Below are 19,657 nucleotides of genomic sequence, written 5' to 3'. Positions count from 1 at the left end.
GGGGGAGGGTTACTTTTAGACCATTTGGAATTTAGTAAAACTCCTGGGAGACTGGTATTTATTATTATTATTTATTATTTATTTGCAATCAGACTCAAAGTCCATAGAATTCAAATTTTTAACAGTCATCACACAAAATATCAGACTAACACAACATCAAGCAGGCTACATCAAACAACGTACAAAATACTGTTGTAGTGAATATAAAATGTAGAATTAAAGTAGTAATCAGAAGACATAACATTGCGCAAAAGTGGATTAATTGATCTTTTGCAACGTTCTACAAATGCATAGCAATTTTTTCTTAATAGAGCATCAAATGTTAACACGTCGTTCTGTACCTGATACACTCTAGCACTGTCGCATCTCGACAAATTGTGGATAATTCTGTACGAGTCGTTGTAAGCAACTCGTATGCGATTTAAAGTAGAAGTTTTATAGTTACACCATAGTTGCGAACCATACATTGGCATACAATATGATTGGTACATTACATTTTTAACTTCGGTAGAGCAATTTCCAAACTTGGACCTAAGCTGATTGGCAGCGACATAATTATTAAATGCAATTAGTTTTTTTTATGTAGGTTAAGCCTATTTTACGTCTAGGATGCGTTATACATAAAACAATTTCTTTTTTTCCTTTTCTGTCATAAACTAATCTGGGCTACTTTTGCGCATTAGGCAGTTTCGTAGTTCTAAATACCGCCTTATTCTATGCTGGAAACTAGCTTCTTATAAATATGGATCGTAGGAGTAGACCAAGGTTGTTTTGTACTTGTACACAAACATTGCAGCCTATGTATTCGGATTGTATTTTCATCTAAGCATATCAGGTAGCCTATAGTCTAACCTATTTTTGATTAACAAAGTAGACTTCCATAGAACCATTCATGTCGGATAAATACTTAGGCTACCAGGCCGAGTCAGATCGGTTAATGAGCTGATTAAAATGTGTACGCCTAGCAGATGATAGGGCTGTCTGGGTTATTGGTTGATTGTTTTTATTTTGTTACTGTAGCCTGTACCTATGCGATAAAACCGAACTTCTATAAAAGTTACACTCATGAGTTAGCTTACTTGTTTACAAGATAAAAGGTGGTTTACTTCTTTTTGCACATGAACAGCAATACACCCGAGTGTGGAGACAAAATTCATTAAGCCTTTCGTATAGGCTACACCAATTTATAAACGACATCTAAAAACAGAAACGACCAAATACTTCACAGAATAACAGTAACAGCAGGTATGAGACTAAGTGGTTATAGTTGTGTGATGTGGAATCTTGATGCACATCGTTACATACAACGAGATCCGCGACCACCGGCTTGACATCTACTTCTTCCAGGACAAACACAACTGGCCCACCTGCGATGCCCTCTCGAACTCATGCACGGAGAAAAGGGAAGACACTAAAACATATCATGAAATTAAATTAGAATTCATTAAGAAATTTTTTGTAAAAGATTAGCTTGTTGTCGCACTTACAGCAGCTAAACCGTAAAACTTAGTAGGCCTAGTGACAGAATGAATAACGAGGGTTCAACAAGCAACATATAGGCAGAAATGTACGTATACGCCGCAAACTCTACGCCGTAGACTTGCGGCGTAGACTTTTTGTTTACGCTAACGCTTGCGCCACATTTTTTTGGATAATTGTCGCTTGAGGTTGCGCTGTAAAGTTTTCGCGTTTTTTTAGCGTATAGCGTCAACGCATACTTTTTAATGTCTTAGCTGTTGTTTGCATTTTTTTTTATCAAACTTTATAAATTTTGAATAAGTTGAAAAAATATTTTCAATGGGCAAAGACATGTTGAAACCAAAACGCAGCAAAATGTCAGATGAACCCTTTCAGATGCTTCTGTTTCTTCGTGGAAATTCAAAATAAAACTTGTTTGTTTCGAGTGGTTTATACCGTGTGAATGTTTGGCGCCAAGCCAACAAAATGAGTTTACGCTACTAAATGTGCTGACGCTGATGCTGCCAATTTTTTTTACAAGTTACGTTGACGCATACGGCGTATGGTTTTTCAAACGTTTGCGTTTACGCTGACGGCGTCAATATTTTTTTGTATGCGCGTACATCACTGCATATAGGCTACCGTTTTCACGTTGTTTCATCGCCCATCGATGTTTAAAAAGTGTAAAATAGGAAGGCTACCTTTTTCTGGCTGTGAAAATAGGTTACATTTTCAACTTTTCTAACCTGATGGCTTTTTGTAGGTCCATCAATAAGTAGTATTTGCTGCGGTTAACAGTTTTTACTTTCTTTGTGGGTTGCTTGTGGTATTTGATGTCATATTATAGCCTACCTCATCTTTTTAGTCTTCATGTCCTGGACAACAAAGATCGTAGCCTACGCTACAGTAGTCCAAACAAAACGACAGGCTATCTACTGTGGGACTGTGGGTCCCATACTTGATTTAAGCATGAGAAGGAGTATGAGAAGATAAGGTTCTCATTGTACTAAGCCTTTGGCACTAAGGAGAGTAGGGTGGCCAGTTCCTTTCTCTCGGCCGCCTTTACTTCAGCAACTACGCACAGTCCTGTATTCGTAAGGTAGGCTATACGGCGGTATACTCTCTGCTTTTTCGAGCAATTATAGTATACCCTCTGGTTTTCCAAATAGAGTGCCTATGCTATCCTTAGGCTACTGATTCTTGACAAATACTAACTAACTAGCCTACTTAACCCTTTGAGGACCAATGGTATACGGGTGTGCAATGGTACATGGGTGTACCATGAACCTTTTCTGAGAGTTTTATCATTCAATCAATTCATTCAGAGCATTGTTAGCAGAATGCAAATGAGACTTTGTGCTAATGCCGACACTAAAAATGGTCAGCTACTGGTTGATATTGCTAACTTTGCAACCTGAACAAATGATAGAAGGAAATTTGCGTCATGGAGAAGCAGAGGTGAGAAGAATTTGTAGACGCTTTGACATTGATGAAATACAGTCAATCCAAGGGTTAAGAGACTTTAGTGAAAAAGTTGAAATTGTGCCCAATAATTTGAAGCCTCTCTTGACAGCTATTTCAACTTTCCTTGATCTACATCAGAATGTGAACGTGGTTTCAGTTTATTAAACGATATTATCACAGGTTCAAGAGCATCTTTGCTTATTGATAATGTGGGCTGTTCGATGTTTACTAAACTTAGGCTAATTGCAATAGACCACCTGTGGCTCAATTTATTGCTAAAAAATGTGTAAGATCCTGGCAGCCAAACCACCGATCAGCTAAGGATAGGCCTACTAAATCCCAAATTTGTAAAGAGGATAAGGATGTAGATTCTTCTCAGCAGGCTGTTTGGAAAGTAGGCCTATTCATAAAAAATAAACAATTTTGTACCTCTCGTTCAATTTCGATGTTGATAATTCATGTTATGGTAGAATAAAAATTAATATTTTGCAAGTTGTGTAGGGGAGATGTGGGACCAATGAACACCCATTTTTCTGATCCTTGTTAAACACTGAAAAAAATCCAAGAGCACTTTGCTTATTTCACAAACGAAGCGTTATAGCCTATGATGAATTTATATTTAATCAAGAAAGAAATTTTTATTTTCCATTTTTTAGTCCTTAAAATAATATATTTGAAAAAACAAACAAATGTTCATTGATCCCCACTTTGGTGGGATCAATGAACAAGGAGGTGGGGACCTATGAACAAATACAAGCCAACGTCAAACTTAAGCAAGTTAACATCAAACATTGAGATTTTACAATTAACAAATTAAAACATAATAAGGTACAAGTAACTGTTCTTATTTGGACAAACAAACTGTTCATTTCATGTTGAATTCTAACAGGTCCACGGGGAACCTCATAGCGTTGGCCAGTCTCTTGGTGTTGGAACACGAAGAGGGATTGGGCAACACAGTAAGAACGTCTTCATTCGAAACGAATGCCAGGTCTTCTGTTTCTGGCAACATGAATCCATTTTTTACTTTCTTGTAGAAAGATACTTTAAAATCGTTATCGTCAATGGTCCCACCCCGAAGCCTGTTCATTGGTCCCCTTGTCAGCCATGTTACATAAAATGAAGTCTATAGCTGTACCTGATAAAGTTTATTCCTCTTCAATTTCTATAAGAAACTATTATGCTAATGTTATCCACCCAACACACTGAGAAGGTTTTTTAACTTACAGTCAAAAAGTAAGAAAACTTTTCCTGGCACCTCCAAATTTTACTTTTGCAACACAAAACTAGAATAAGTGGATTTTTTTCTTCTACTAATTGTCGACCAACTTGCAAAGTAACTCATATCTACACATAGAGCAGACCGCAAAACCACGTGATAGTAACCAAGCGTATCCTTCACACACAAAAAAGAAAACGTCATTGTTCATTGATCCCAACCTGTTCATTGGTCCCACATCTCCCCTATTTATCATTTTATCAAATCTGAGACAGTGCTTTTTTTACGAATACCCTGTGCTTTTTCTACGAATAGGGCTACAGCACTGACTACGCCCCACCCAATTTTTTACACCCTGAGTAGAGGTGAGCGGTGTTTGTCAACAACCAGCATAAGCCGGGAGTCGAACCAGGTTTGCATAATTGGAAAACCAACGTCTTATTCGTTGCGCCATTCCACCTCGTCTACTATATAACCTTAGTCTATAAGCCTATCATGCCTATATGCTTCGACATAAGATAGGCTAACAAAAACTAACAGACCACTTTGGAAACAATCATATTAATATATCACCTTCTGTTTTCATATAGGCTAGGTTATTTAACAATGGATAACTCAAAAAAAAAAAAAAAAAAACTAAACCATCGCTATTTTGAAACTTACGTATCGTGCTTTCACTCGCATGTAATACCGTTTGGAAACATCGGCGTCTTGATCAAAATCGTCGCTGCTCTGATCCGAGTCTTCTAAAAATTTGAAAATTAAATTTGAAAGCTGTGACGTGAAACAAGCTGATATTATTATCAAACTTGTTTTATGTTACGTTGTTTATTGTGACAACTGACTAAGTGGACTGTACTGGTGTGGCTTACACTGAAAAAAAAAAATGTACATGAATCACTTAGCGACCAACCTTCAAACAAATCACTGTTAGTGTCATCAGCATTACCAAAAAACTTTGCTTCTTGATTGTCTTCTGCAGGGTAAGTGTTGCTCTGAAAGATGAACAAAGTTGACCGATAGAACTGTCAAATTTCATAAGTGACATACCAGTTTACTAGTCATCACCTATAGGAAAAGTGAAAAGTGACCAGATAGGCGAAATGACAACTTAGCCGAAGACGGCTTAGGCAAAAACTGTAATCTATTATCTTATATATTTCAGTCTAATTTATCAAACTTTTAAGTAGCCTATTGTTACCGTTTGTTACCATGGTGCAGGTAATTTACTACCCACAAACCTAATAAACAACCAAAATAACAAACAACCTAATAAACAAACAAATAAACAACCACTGTTAACTATAGGCAATGCCGTGTTAACCGTCCTTCGTACCCCCAGCCGGGAGAGACTCACGGCTGATTAGGGGCTCGGTCATTTTAGTATCTTTTTTTTTATTGTTTAAAAAATAAAATACTACAGAAACTCGATATTCAATAGCTAATTCAGCATTTCTTAAACTTGGGTAAATTTACCCCTAGGGGTAAATTTCCTCGTTTTGGGGGGTAAATGAGCTATCAATCAAAATATCCGCATCAGCTGATGGGACAGAAAAATTGTGCCAGCTGTTGGTATTGTAAATATCATTTCACCGCTTGACGCAGACAGCTGGAGATGATCTCAATCAAAACCTGAAGGATGACATCATCAGTCATCTTCAAAACTTGCAAGAGAAGCTTGAACGATATTTTTCTGAGATAAATACTGGCTGCATTTTGATGAAAGTAGCGAGAAATCCTTTTGTATGTAAAGTGAAGGATGTTCCTGAAGCAATCCAAGAAGACTTTATAGAATTAACAAACGATTCTTTTGCAAAAGATGAGTTTCACTCTTGCAGCTAGAAAAGTTTTGGGTTAAAATATAACATCGCTATCCAAGGGTAGGTATTCAAGCTCTGAATGTTCTGGTCACGTTTTCTTCAATTTACTTATGCGACTGCGGCTTTTCTGCATTGCTTACTATCAAATCTAAAGCACGAAACCTACTTCATGTTGAATCCGATATTTGTTGTGCATTATCTTCTACTTTACCAGACATTAAACAACTCGTTGCCAAAAAGCAAGGGCAGCTGTCACATTGAATATAACTGATGGAATTTTTTACTTTCGTTTTGAATAAATGAGTAATATTTTATCTATTGGAGGTTAATCTGATATTCATCTTTGTTAAAAAGGTAAAACATGCAAAAAAGATTATGAAACCACTGAGCTAATTGAATCATGCAAGGTCATATTTACTACTTTCCAAATGCCTGTCTGGGGGCCTACCTCTAAGTAGGGCCTGGTCATATTTAATTCGTGCAGCATTTTTTGGCTGGAAATGTTACCTTTTTTCCTTTTTTTTTTGCTCGCTCAACCACATTTCGTTCAATTCGGCGATAATGGGCAAGCATAGTTGGGGATTAAGGGAGTGAAAAAACTTTTGTGTGTAAAAAAACTAACAAAATGAAGCAATATTTCAAAGTAACATCTGCTCACTCAAACTAATTTGAATTTTGTTTAATTTGACTAATGTTCTATGGAACACCGGTCGAAAATCACAAGAGCTTTGCGTTTATCTTTCTTGTCCGAATATCAACTCTGTGCTGATCCAAACAGGCCCTGATATCTCCATGAAAAAAAAAAAAAACTGGAGTTGATAAATTGTTGTGTTGTTTGTTTTATTGCATCACTAATGAATCATTACAAAATTTTGCTCTGTGTTCCGCAAGATTCTTTTAATGCCAACTGTAAAGTGTTGCGTGACTCAAAAAGGTTGAACAGCCCCACCTTGTGAACACAAAGAAATCCTTAAAAAAACTTTGAATAGGTTAAGAAAAAACAAATGATTAAACCTGCAATAAGTTACAATATATTACTGTATAGAGCTTCGGTAGAGAGTTTGTCTTGTTGAACCATATATAATAAACTTGAATATCTTAAACCTGATAACATTTATTACTGTATAGGTTAGGCCTACTTACTTTTTCCAAAGCTTGAACTAAATTCTTTAAATTTTCGAGTAAATTTTCATCGTATGATTCTTCCCCGTATTGAGCACAAAACACATCATGAAATAAAAAGCAGAAACAGATAAAAATAAATTGATAACGCATTTTAGCCAAACTGCAGAGAATAGATGTTATTGACTATATCTGCAACACAATTCAGCCCAATGACGATCTGGTGAACTGTTTTGAATATCTCAAAAATATATAGATAATACTTTTAGAAAATACGTTTTAGAAAATTAGCAATAGCTTTACTGTATTTACTTTAGACACAAGAACAACTATAAGGCAAGTTTTGAATTATGTAATCAAATGAGTTTAAAAAAGTCTTGATTGATATCTAAAATGACTTCAAATGAGTTAAGAAAGATAAACTTGGCTGTTACATAACTCTCTTTTTACTAACATTCAGCCTATTCGTATGCAGTGTTCGGATGTCTACGTACATAGCTATGATGGCATAGTGAGTACTAATAGAACCCCACTACGTATATATATGAATTGCAAAACATTCTTTTTTTGCATGAGTATAATTGTTTAGCTTTAAAACTGAAAAAAAAAACCTTTGTAGCTTTTCAAACCGAAAAACTCATTCATTATAGATAAGATAATAAATATTTTATTTTTTTAGGTAGTCGGGAACAAGTCCATTCATTATTTATATTATTTCAAAAGTTGTTTGAAAAAAATTATTATTGTTCACCATTGAAGCAGGTTTTTTGGTCACTAAATAAACACTTTACTTTGCAAAACTGATATTATTTTGACTACCACCAGTGAAGTGTTGTATGTAACTGATAGCACGCGTCATCAACATAAGGTAATGGCGTCGCTTGTCATCCATACAGCAAACTGTAAATTCAACGTCATCAATGGCGCAAATACAGTATAGCAAAAAAATTATAGCATCAGCATTAAAAGTTTATTAAACGATCGATCACATTTGCTTTCTTGCAAAAATGCAGCTGCAAGTTTGTTTGACATAAGAGCGAGATGTTTTCTAAAAGACAAATAAACTTTTAGCGGCTTAAACTTATGAATAGGTTTATCTTCATGTGAAAAAATATAGCCTATGGGACTAAAATAAAAAGTAGCCTATAATAAGCACCGGTTCAAGACATTTTGGGTGATTAAGTACGAGGCTATATTACTCAGCTCTCTCCTTTGGTAAAATTAATCACAACTATCCTCTTGATAAAAGAACAAAAACTGCTTGATGGAGGCTCGCATCTTTCCAAGAGATTTTTGCAAATTACTGGCTCACTGTTGATATGTCCAAGTCGGCAATTGTGCTAACTTCAAACATAAAGTAGGCACAGTAGCTACAAATAAATCAAGGCAAAGGACAAGAAACTTTTTTGATGAGAGGCTCGAATCTTTAGAGATTTTATCTTACGCATTTCTAGCGAATTCCAAGATATGTGCCAGCCTGGACAGTAAAGTAATTTGCTATTTGCTTCGATTCATCTCTCTTGGGAAGTAGCTTGAAAATCTTTATAGTCTTTGGCTACAGCTCGCGAGGCTAAATGGTGGTTGCTGCCGTAATTCATGAAACAAAATGAAAATTTCAGTCTAATCTGTGTCTGCTTGTCATATTTTTAAGAGAATTGAGTGCCGTTTTATGTGCCATGTGCATTACCATTGATTTACAACATTAATGATTTATGAAAACAGTCAAATCCTGCAAAATTAATCATATATTTTCACAATATTCAGCTTTTAGAGTATAATCTCAAGATTTTACCAGAAGAAATTTTGTTTAGACGCTTTAGCTAAGGACTAATTCTTTTTATTCTGAATGTAAAATGCATCTGTGACATAAAAACATTGTTAATTTTAAACAGGCTGCAATGTGAAGTAGGTCAGGGACGTAGCCACAGGGGGGGAAAGATTAGGAGACCCACCAAAATTAAACATTGCCTCTCCCCCTCCCCCCCCCAATAAAAAACAATTGTTTTAATACTAAGTTATTACAAAGTTTCCATTGTAGCTTAATTCATATTGAAAGTGTGCGCTTGAGCAACGCATTTCAAGGACTACTCTCATTCAGCGGCTGCTAGTGGATATAGCGTAATTTACAGACAACAACATTTCAACAATCGGAAACTTCATGCTGTCGAAATTACGGCCCGTAGTTTGGCTATGTGCTAATGGACGCGGTTAATTGGGCTACGATTCATTTTTACTTTACTTATTTTTTGTGTAAGCTTTCCAAAAAAGCTTAAACACAAACGAACTTATTCACCGGAAAGTTATATAGAAAATTAGTTTAATTCAAGTTTTAGAAAGGGTTGTTTAAAATATTTATCATCTGATAGCTATAAAATCATTTCTACTTCCAACCATTTTCTCAGCTTGATTCAAAACGCTAATAACATACTGTAATTTCAAAATCAATACTGCAGACAAAGCACGATTTTCGAATGTTTATTCCTCAAAGTTCAACGATAAAAGATATTTTTATTTTTACATAAAACTGTTACTTTAATGCTTTAGATTTGGACTAGGCCATGTATTGCTTAAAGTTTTCTTTGGGAGCAGGATTGGATTGGATTGGATTGGATTGGAGAAATAACAACTGCTTGCAGTTATAGCATCATAAGCAACAATAACGCTATAGCGATAATAAAGACTTAATTTTAAAAAGTTTGACTGAAAACTTTTCTAAAAGCATAACAAAATATCCACAGCATGTAGCCTATTGTATAGATGCTAAAAAAAATCGCATAAATAAATAATAAATTAGCTAACTGTAAGTAACTTTTGATGAAAAAAAATTGTAACTCGTTTTGACTTAAATTTTAAGTTTAAAACAAAAGACTCTTCTACAATGAAAACAAACGATGGTACACGTTTAAACGATGCAATAAAGCCCGAATTTTTCTTACTGGTGTGACAATATTTTAAAGCCTTAGTCATTATTTCAACAGCTGACAGGCAAAATAAATAATGCATTGCATTGGTTGTGCTAATAAAAATGCAAATTTCCACTGCTTGAAACTCATACAAAATAATAGGATGATATAAGACAAAAAAGCTTGATAAAGCGACGGAATAGTACAACCGAGCTGTGCCCGCTTTATATTTACTGCAGAAGTAGCTATCTATGTTTGATTTTTTTGATATCGGAAAAGAGTATAGAATGAGAGTCATTTTAGTGCCGTACTTGCAGGCGCATAAGCTAAAGATTATTTTCCTTCCCGACAGTTAGTTTAGTAGTTTTCTTTCCACAAAGATAAGGATTCAATTGACTGACAAAAGCAGCGGTTGAAAACTATGCGGCATGAATTAGTGGTGCGATAATGATGAGCCCAGCCTCATGGGTGAAACACGTGTCTGTCGCTGTAAATTCTTGCTACACTCGACTGTCGAGAAAACTACATACCAGCATATTAACCTCCATTTTGTGATTTGAAAACTCGGTATAAAATTTTTCTAAAGCTCTCCTGGGGTAGTAATGACCTCAAAAAAAATAGAATGAAAAAAAGTTATTTGTTTGTTATTTTATTCAGTGTTGCCGAACGGCAACACTGGGAAAGAAAGGGATGAGCGTTCAGTGCTGTGGCGTCACTCACATAATCAAGCGACAAACAAGCTTTTTAGGCCATGTCACGGGGAAGGAAAAGTTAGATCACACCAGTGGCGTAGCTAGGGAATGTGCCGCCCGCGGCGGATTCAGATTTTGCCGCCCCTTCAAGAAAAAGTATGTAAAAATGAAATGCGTTTTTTATCAGATTATAATCAAAATCAAAAATCGTAGTCTGAAAGTGCCGCCTCCCCCCCCTAGCTACGCCACTGGAACACACTGCTGCTTGTGAAAAGATTAAAGAGAAACGAGCTCGTGGAAAACAGCGTCTCACCTTGTTCAATAACTTCAAGGATCATGTTCACTTTCCAAATACAACAATTTTTAATACAATCAAATACCGAAATAAATGAAAAAAAATGCGCATAAACGCCTAAGTCTAGAACAGGCATGGTACACAAAGAAGATTTCACATACGGTTACAATTTAAAGTGTGGAAATACAATAATTTATAAACAGCTTTTCCTAAAGTCATATCGATGCTGCAAGAGTGGATGTAGGCTATTTGGGACGCTTTGTATTGGATTTCCATCTAGTCTATTAGTAAGCCGATTAGCTACGAAATAACTCTGCTGTTTATAACTGAAAAGCTCCTAATCTGTACCCGTGTTCGATTCTTGGTCGGCTCAGACTAAAGACTAAACAAATGGAAAGTCAGCTCATCATATTAGCTATACTGCGAAGTCACTCATTGGGATCAAACTGACATATTTTGTTGGAAGGTGTAAGGCTGGCAGAAAGTTTTAATTACAGAAAATAGGCAACGCTTTGTTAAATTATAATTAGCTTATGATTTTTAGATTGCGTTGCTGCCTCTACATCAAGTTATGTCAAAAGAAATGTACTGCACTCAACACGATTGGTTGACTTCTTTAGTGAAGCTTATGATATCTGGGATTTGCAACAATAACTTTAACATAGAAAAAGATGAGAGATTTTGGATAAAAATGAACAAGCAGATAAAAAGTTTGATAAGAACAGCTAAAAAATTACACTTAGTAGGATTGGTTAATGAAAATTTAAGGCAACAAGGCTTGTAAGCACATACGTTACCGGTAATTTTGTTGTTTAATTATTTAAAAGTAGGCCTATCGGTGTATAGGCCATAGAGTTTATTTAAAGTTATCTTTGCTAGTAATAGTATAAAAGCAAGCCACTGCCGATACTTTGGATAAATGTTGTGATGGCAACTTGCTTTTGAGTTACGAAATAATTTCACCAACTTCCTTTAGATTTCGAAGAACTATACAAATTGCTCGTGTAATCATTATATTATAAATGATTTTCTTTTTCCGTACACTTTTTTGTTGTTTTTAATACAGTATGATATAATGATGATGAAGGTACAAGGAGATAAAAAGCTTTGGAGTTAGCTATAACCTATAGACATGCTGTTACTAAACTTCTCCAGCAAAGACTCATGCATATTGTAGACTGCATCTGGTAAGGTTTTGGAGTGGTGGGTAAATGAGAAATTTTCCGTATTTTCCTATTTGTTAGCATATGGATGGCAATATCGTGCAGTTTCGCTTTTCCGGCAACATTAGAAGGCTCAATTGCAAATTTGACAATTTTTTACGCCTTGCTACATGCTTGCTTTTAATAACAAAAAAATAAATTATTTTAAAATCAACATAGGCTATATGGCATTAACGGTATAACCCAGAAAAAGTACATTATTTTGTCAATCAAAATAAAGTATAACTCGTAGTTTCGCTTTATTCTCTCCATCATTTGAAATCCCAATAGGGCGGCAAAAAAATAAATTTACTAGAAATACAAATAAGACAAAATAGATGAATGGAATCATCTGTCGTTCAAGTAAGCTACTTTCTGATTCATCAGAATAAATGTTCTGACCTGTTGGACCTGTACTGACGCTGAATCAGGTTGATGTTTGGGCCACTGAAGACTTTCGCGTCAACACAGGAAGTTGATCATAAATGGAGAAACGTTTGGATAATTAACTTGCATTTGAAAAAAATCAGTTTAAAGCATTTCAATTGATTTAATTTTTAAGGAAATCACAATTTCAACTTTCAACACATGTTGCATAAAATTAAATGTAGGCAAAGTGTTTTATTAGTTAGTCATGGTATAGTTTTAAGCCTAAATAAGAACGAACTTTGATTTTCATTAGGTTATTGATTTTTTTTACGTTCGTTATTAAGTTTAATTCAATTTGAGTATTTTATTGACGTAATATTTAATGCATTTTTGGCTTTTTTCAAGAGCATTAAAAAAATTTAAAGATCAACTTAATTCGCGGCTATAAGGCCTAGCCTTCTATCCCAGACTTTTACTTGTTGAGACCAAGCTTATGTCGTGTGGTTAATTTAGATTAAGGAAACGGAAAGACAAATTCTTTGTCTTCACTTTTAAGAATGTCTTCAGTCTGTTTTTATGTTCAGTATGTTTTTAATTTTTTATTTCTGTCTGTAATAGCAAAGTATTAAGCTACACTTCTAGCATAGCATCTACAAAAAGGAAAAACGACAAACTGGAGAGTTGCTTGTAGCAGAAACAGATAAAGTTTTATAAAGAGCTTTATGTTGTACCTGGGTGTCAAAGTAAAGACTTGTTAAACAAGTAATTTGGTCTCACAACTCGGCTTTGTAGCTGGTAATCTCAAATAGAACCACTGACGATTTCAATTGAAAATTCAGGAAACGATGTTTCAATCAATTTTGTCAATAGAAAAGAAGAGCCGCGATTTTTATTTCTATCTGCAGTGGCCTCATCGATTTTATTTCAATAAACTTGTTAAAAATAACATTAGTCATTTTATTGAGAACCTTAAGTCCACAACAACTATAGAATTTAGTTTTATGATTTGTTCCTACTGGAATAATTTTGAATCTAATATAAATCATAAGAATAATGTCGTAGCTGACAGAAAGAAAACCACTCTCTATAAAATACATAGAATCAAGGTATCCAATTTTGGGTCAAAGATAATGTATTTGCATAACACATGATGGTGATGGGTGTTTGTTTTAATGGTTTAAACTACGCTTTATCTCGTTGTACAAACTCGGTTATGTTAGGGCTACCATACGTCCTCTTTTAAAAGGATTTGTTCTCTTTTTTCAAGAAAAATGAACTGTCCTCTGAGGACACAAAAAAATGATCAAATGTCCTCTTTTTTGACAGTTTGGGTTTTCTTGCTTATATTTTCAACGGGATTATATTGGTTGGTTGGTTTTGAATCTTTATCCTCGGACTGCCAAGCCTTGACTGGTTATTCCGGGTAGTTTTTCGCATACTTGTAGAGGCTCTTAGTCTTGACCCAGGACCGGTTACCGAGATTGGCAGAGTGAAGTTTTCCGATCGTTGAAGTGTTGTTGCCAGGGAATTATTCCATTCGCTAGGTGCCGCTGAATGAAGAGCAGTCATTAACTTGCATTGCTCAAGCTAGGGATTGTAGATCATAGAGATGCGAAACTTCATCCGCTTTTGGCTTATCCGCAACACTAGAAGGGTACGTTTTTTTCTAATTTACAAAATATTTTACTTTTTATGGGTTATATAAGAAGAGTTAAGTTGGTTTTAAAGTAATTTAAGGTTTTTAGTTGAAAGCAAGCCTGCAGTAAAGCGTAAAAAAATGTCAAATTGGCAATTGACCCTTCTAATGTTGAAGGAACAACGGAGTTGGCCGTCCCGTAATGTACCGTACCGTAATACTAGCGTACCCGTAATACTAGCTCAAGCGCACACCCCGAAAGTCGAACCAGCGCCGCGTGATCTTGAGCCGGACGCGTAACCGGGCGGACGTGTGCTTGATGACGTTTTAGAGACGGCTTGCAGGCTATTAGTTTTCTAAACATTTTGTATGGGCTACAGTATACCAATGTAGCCTAAAATGCTGATTTATAAATTCTACAAGAAATTGGCGCATTTTATGGAACTGTTGTTGAACGTTCATTGCCTAGTTCACTGTAAGATATTAAACAACATTTTAAAGGTCAGGCTCACACTTTCACAAAAAATTATTCTTTTACTTATATAGGCAATGTTTTATTTTGATACAACGCTTGTAGATATTGTTGATTACCAACTCAGTTTGGTTCGTTTGTTACTTGAAACAAATCGAAACAAATGTCTAATTGTCTATAAGTAGGCTACAATGTGTATAGATAGTGTATACCACCTAACCTCCAGCAAAAGAAATTGTGGCATGGGTAGGCCTACAGCTTTGCAAGGAAAGGGACAAATTTTTAGTTCATGCCGTTTTGAGCATCTTAACGGTTAGGTGCACTGTGCAGCCTACTGTTTTAGTCATATTTCTTGCAAGTAATTAAACAATTTCCATTCCTAATTGAAAAAAATTAAGGCTTGGCTACCTGAAGGTCGTGCCTGATTTGTCACATTTTGCAGATTTTTGCGATCATTGCTGTCTGACTGAAACTGTCTAAAAATTAGATATTTTTTTCACTTTTTGCTGACTCTTAATAATGTAAAATCATGTGTTGTCTTAAAGGCATAGCCTACTAAATGAAAATTTCAAACGGGAATTAAGCACTAAAATGAGTAAACTGAACATTCAAGAATACATTTCAAGAAGAATTACAGAAAAAAAAATATTTTGAATGGCGCTGGCAAGGCCCAAAGTCCAATGTTTCATTTATTTTCATTTTTTTCAAAATAACCAAAAGTGGAAACACTGCTCGAGAATACGTCACAAAAGACAGCAATAACAAAAGCCACGTTACCACATCTGATGTTATGAGCAAACTGTCTGATGTTTTGATGTTGAAATCTGATGTTTTGATGTACATACAGTATATACATAGCCCACAGTCAAATCGCCCGCGGTAACAATTATTGCGAGATCAGCTGATTGCTAGTCTCTAGTGACGCAGACTGTACAGTCGCACGCTTCGCTGCTCAAGCCCAATCTCGTTTTAAAAGCTCTGACAAAAGCACGCACGCAATGATGGTCAGACCGCAATGGGGCAAAATTTTATTGAAAATCGTTTTATGGTAGCATGTTAAACAGGAAGAACGTGGAAATCGCCACGTCAGGTTTTTCCTTTAGTATCCCTTTAAGGAAGTACTAAAAAGGAGAAAAAATAAGTTAAACGTTCAGTCAATTTGTTTTATTGTTTTTTTTTCGGTAACTTTTTCTGCGTAGGCCTGTACTGTAATGATCTAAAATGGCAAACAATTTTTCAAGCGTAAAATTCTACTTGCTGGCGAAACGTGTCCTCTTTTTAGGCGATGAAAATATGGTAGGCCTAGTATGTCATCGCACAAGCTTATGTTGGGCTCCCATATTTTCGTGTTTATGCTGCAAATTGGCACAGAATCAAACGCATGAAATACACAACTTGTCATATTGACAAAGTTCCCAGACTTATCATCACATCCGATCAAACTTTTTATGCATATTTGCTTTAAATTTTTAAGGCATAAAATTTAGAGATTAATTTAATTTAGAATTTTTGTACTTGTTGAACTATTTATTTGCTTTATACATAACTGCTCACTTTTTTTATAAACTTCAACAAAAACATAAGCGTGGATATTACAAAAAGGATTTTTTTCACATTTAGGATACATTGCTTGGACAGCTACAGCTTTTTCTACCGTTCTAAGCCACAAGTAATGAAAAGGACGCTGATGTCAACCTCTATTGCATGGAACCATACACTCTTCACTAATTCTCTCATTACTTTATGGATGTTGCCGTACGGTTCAAGATAAGTGGATGGAAAACGCAAGAAACCCAATCACGGTGTTATATTTCATGGTGTTTACTTTCTATGTCATTTCTTTTCAAACCCATTAGGCTGACTTGGGCGATCGATGAAAGCACTTAAAGACCTATATACAAAATAAAATTTTTACAGCCTGCAATATTTTAGTCTTGATAATACTTTTGTGCGATGGTTCAGGTCAGCGATTTGTTCAGGCAAGACTCTTTTGTTGGAAGAATATTACTTAATCAATATGGCTGAAGTAGTTTTCAATTGCGCTTTAGCGAGAGCTAGCGGCCTAAACTGATTGTTAAAAGATGATTCAGACAGCAGTGTACTGACAGTGATCTTGTAAAATAAGCTCTACACGACTCATACAACTTGCACGGAAAACTGTTACTGTGTTACACATAGACGAAAAGTCAGGGATGGATCCGGCAAGTAGCCATAAAGGGGGGGGAGGATTTCAACAAAACACAACGATGTGTACGTTTAAATTAATCCGACCTTGCAAATACAACATGAATAAAGTTACTTTTTGTGTTTTAGGTGGGGACTGGGGAGATCTCACATCTCCCCTGGATCCGCTACTGCGATAAGTTCAACTTAACAAACAAACGTAACAAATCATTTCATGAGAAATAAATGGTGTAAGATCGATACAAAGTTTTCAGTAGACTATTGAGTAAAATAGTAAATGCAACATGATTAGCCAATAACCGCACAATCATCACTGCTCGTTGCAACACTGAAGACAAGTTAGTGCGTAGATAGTAACCGAATACGGCAAATAGAAAACTTCAACTCCGTATCAATGATGGAAGCCCAAGTTGCAAAAAGTGCTATGCCATGGATAGCCAATGACATATCAACCAGTGTAAAAGCAAGAATGAGGACTCCATCTTTGAATAGCTTCAATATTGCACATTTTTTACCACAATCTGTATATTTCTGTAGCAAACTTTCCTTTTTTAAAACCAAAATTTTGAAATTGCAAGGTTTAGGTTTATTCAACAAACATGTAAAATATAAGCCTAGCTGCAAATTTAGCGAAAGAGCTGAGTCAAAATAATTTAAGCATCATATTATTTTCCAAACTACAGGCTAGAAATTCATCCTTTTATGCAAAAGTGGATTGTAACAAACAACCAACTTTCTTCCAAGATTCAACCAAATTCACAAAAAATTTTCGACGCTTGTCAGAGTACATCTTATCAAGTCCATATAATGCATTGTTCCTTGATGAACATAGCCTACTTTATTCAAATTATAGGTATACAATATACATGCTTTATTGAGGTAGTTTAATGATAACGCTGCAAACCAGCACATACAGGAAAAGTACGAAAAAAAAACAATGGAAAACATCACTCAAACCATCGCTTCATTGCTGGTAAAATGCTACGTTTAAAACGAAATCCCTTGTCATTCTCTGGCCCTTTCGGTTGCCTTATCACAAACACTTGCTTTGGATTCGTCTTGACAACAACGGGACGACATCTAACAGATGGTGGAGAAAAGGAAGTTTGGAAATGGGAGTTGGATGAACAGCGCGAGTTGCTTAGATCAGTATAGCGCTCCTCCTCCCTGCTTTTTATTGCATCGTTGTCTTCATCTGTTTTAGCTCTGTCGCGCTTGTACAAAGTTCTTCTCACACGGGGACCAAGCAAAGCCAGTCGCATGCCGGCCAGGGAAGGCTGATCTGTTGCAGAAACAAAACATTTATCACTTTGAAAGCAAGGAACATAGCAGACAGTGGCGGACGCAGGATTTTGCAACTGAGAAGAGGGAGGCATTCGATCCAATTTGACATTTGTTGGCAAAAAGTAACACTTTCATAAGTCTGGTAAAAGCGGCGGTCGAATACCCTTGTGGCAAGAATTAGTGGTGTGATACTGACGAGCCCAGGCTCATGGGCAATACAGGTGTCTTGGATACAGATATAGGTGTCAATTCTTGCTAGAATCGGCTGCCGAGAAACTTTAATATCTTATATAGCCTGTTAATTTACTGAAATATTTACATTTTTTTTATCTAAAAATATTATTAAATGGGAGGAGGGGTCATGGCCCAATGGCCTTCCCGTGCGTATACCACTGTCTTTAAACTAAGATAAAGCAAACCAGCTGTTAGATTACAACAAATTTTTGTTGCAGGCCAAGTAATAATGATAATAATAACGTAGAGTGGATTCTGAAGAGTTTTTTTTTACGTGGTAAAACCTGGCTATAAACCCATTTCTTATAAAAACCTACTAAAAGGACATTTCGAATCACGTGACTGCGGACTTGAGCGCGCTAAGATTAAGCCTAATGAGATAACAAGCCAGTTTTATCAATAATTTAATGAAAAGCTGCTCACTATATATAATATACAATACAAAATAAAAACTGATATATAAAAACAAAAATGGATATAGGTCTAGATGCATTTTGGTGACGCAAATTTATAGTAGCGTAATCTTTTTACAGAACATTGTTGTGGCAATGTACTACACATGACTGGCTCTTCGTCTAACTAGTCTTACAAAATGGAAAACTAAAAACAATTCTTAAATCTTTGTGATTTCATTGAAAATGTTTTGCAGAAATTCGAACAGTTGTGGGACTTTTTCAAACACTTCACGTAATGCTATGATTAAACTGACTGCTATTAATAGGCCTAAATTCTTTCATTAATGAGAAAGCAAACAATTTCTTAGATCTATCAGCAATCATAATAATTTTACAAAACACACCTACAGAGAGGAACTGTAATTTAAAAAAATAATAACTTACAACTTGTTATTATCCAACTGCCAACGCCTTTTTTCAATGTGTGGTTACAAATTGTTCTAACCTTTTAAACAACAGGTCAAAATCTTAAGAACTTCTACTAATCAACGGACAAATTACAAATGATTATCGTCAGAATAGTAATTTAAATTTTGTCCTACACATGAAGCAAATAAACGTAAAGCTTAGTGCCAACACTGTAGTAAACATCAATTAAGCCCTGTTATATTTACTTAAATTAAAACATGATAAGCTACCTCGTGGTCATGGTCTTTGCTTGTGTTCCATGCCACAAGGAAAAAATAAAATAAAACAGCGACTACCTTTAAAAATATCTTTATAGTGATCCACTGACGACTGCCACGCTCCAGTGCGTTCAACATCAGTGGTTTTGTCAGTGCAAGAAGGTTTTTGCAAGTGGTTCAATACCTTCACTGCCATCAGAGCATCCTGGGCAGATTCGTAGT

At 35.6% G+C, this 19,657-nt stretch overlaps 1 protein-coding gene across 2 annotated transcripts; it reads right to left on the bottom strand.

Annotated features, from left to right (window-relative positions):
• Positions 1-166: 166 nt before the first annotated feature.
• On the bottom strand, positions 167-7,271 carry LOC145784807 (uncharacterized). Of its 2 annotated transcripts, none has more exons than XM_082596651.1 (4): positions 7,105-7,271; positions 5,055-5,136; positions 4,805-4,887; positions 167-1,411 (listed from the first exon to the last, which is right to left on the bottom strand). In XM_082596651.1, exons 1-4 carry the CDS (start codon positions 7,234-7,236, stop codon positions 1,298-1,300), a joined length of 411 nt encoding a protein of 136 aa, XP_082452777.1. In that variant the 5' UTR covers positions 7,237-7,271; the 3' UTR covers positions 167-1,297. The 2 variants fall into 2 exon arrangements, with proteins under 2 accessions (XP_082452777.1, XP_082452778.1); XM_082596652.1 differs by having other exon boundaries at positions 4,805-4,884.
• Positions 7,272-19,657: the final 12,386 nt, after the last annotated feature.

The sequence above is a fragment of the Aplidium turbinatum genome, chromosome 15 (assembly GCF_918807975.1).
Source record: "Aplidium turbinatum chromosome 15, kaAplTurb1.1, whole genome shotgun sequence".
In the NCBI taxonomy this organism is placed as follows: domain Eukaryota; kingdom Metazoa; phylum Chordata; class Ascidiacea; order Aplousobranchia; family Polyclinidae; genus Aplidium; species Aplidium turbinatum.
This window is presented reverse-complemented; position numbering and strand designations above follow the sequence as displayed.

Bases quoted from the DNA above. Each gene is read 5' to 3' on its own strand.
- LOC145784807 (XM_082596651.1), bottom strand. From the start codon at position 7,236: ATGCGTTATCAATTTATTTTTATCTGTTTCTGCTTTTTATTTCATGAT. The intron at 5,137-7,104 runs GTAAGTAGGCCT...TTCATCTTTCAG, and splicing joins TAGTTCAAGCTTTGGAAAAA to AGCAACACTTACCCTGCAGA. The intron at 1,412-4,804 runs GTAAGTTTCAAA...GATATGTTTTAG, and splicing joins TGCGAGTGAAAGCACGATAC to TGTCTTCCCTTTTCTCCGTG.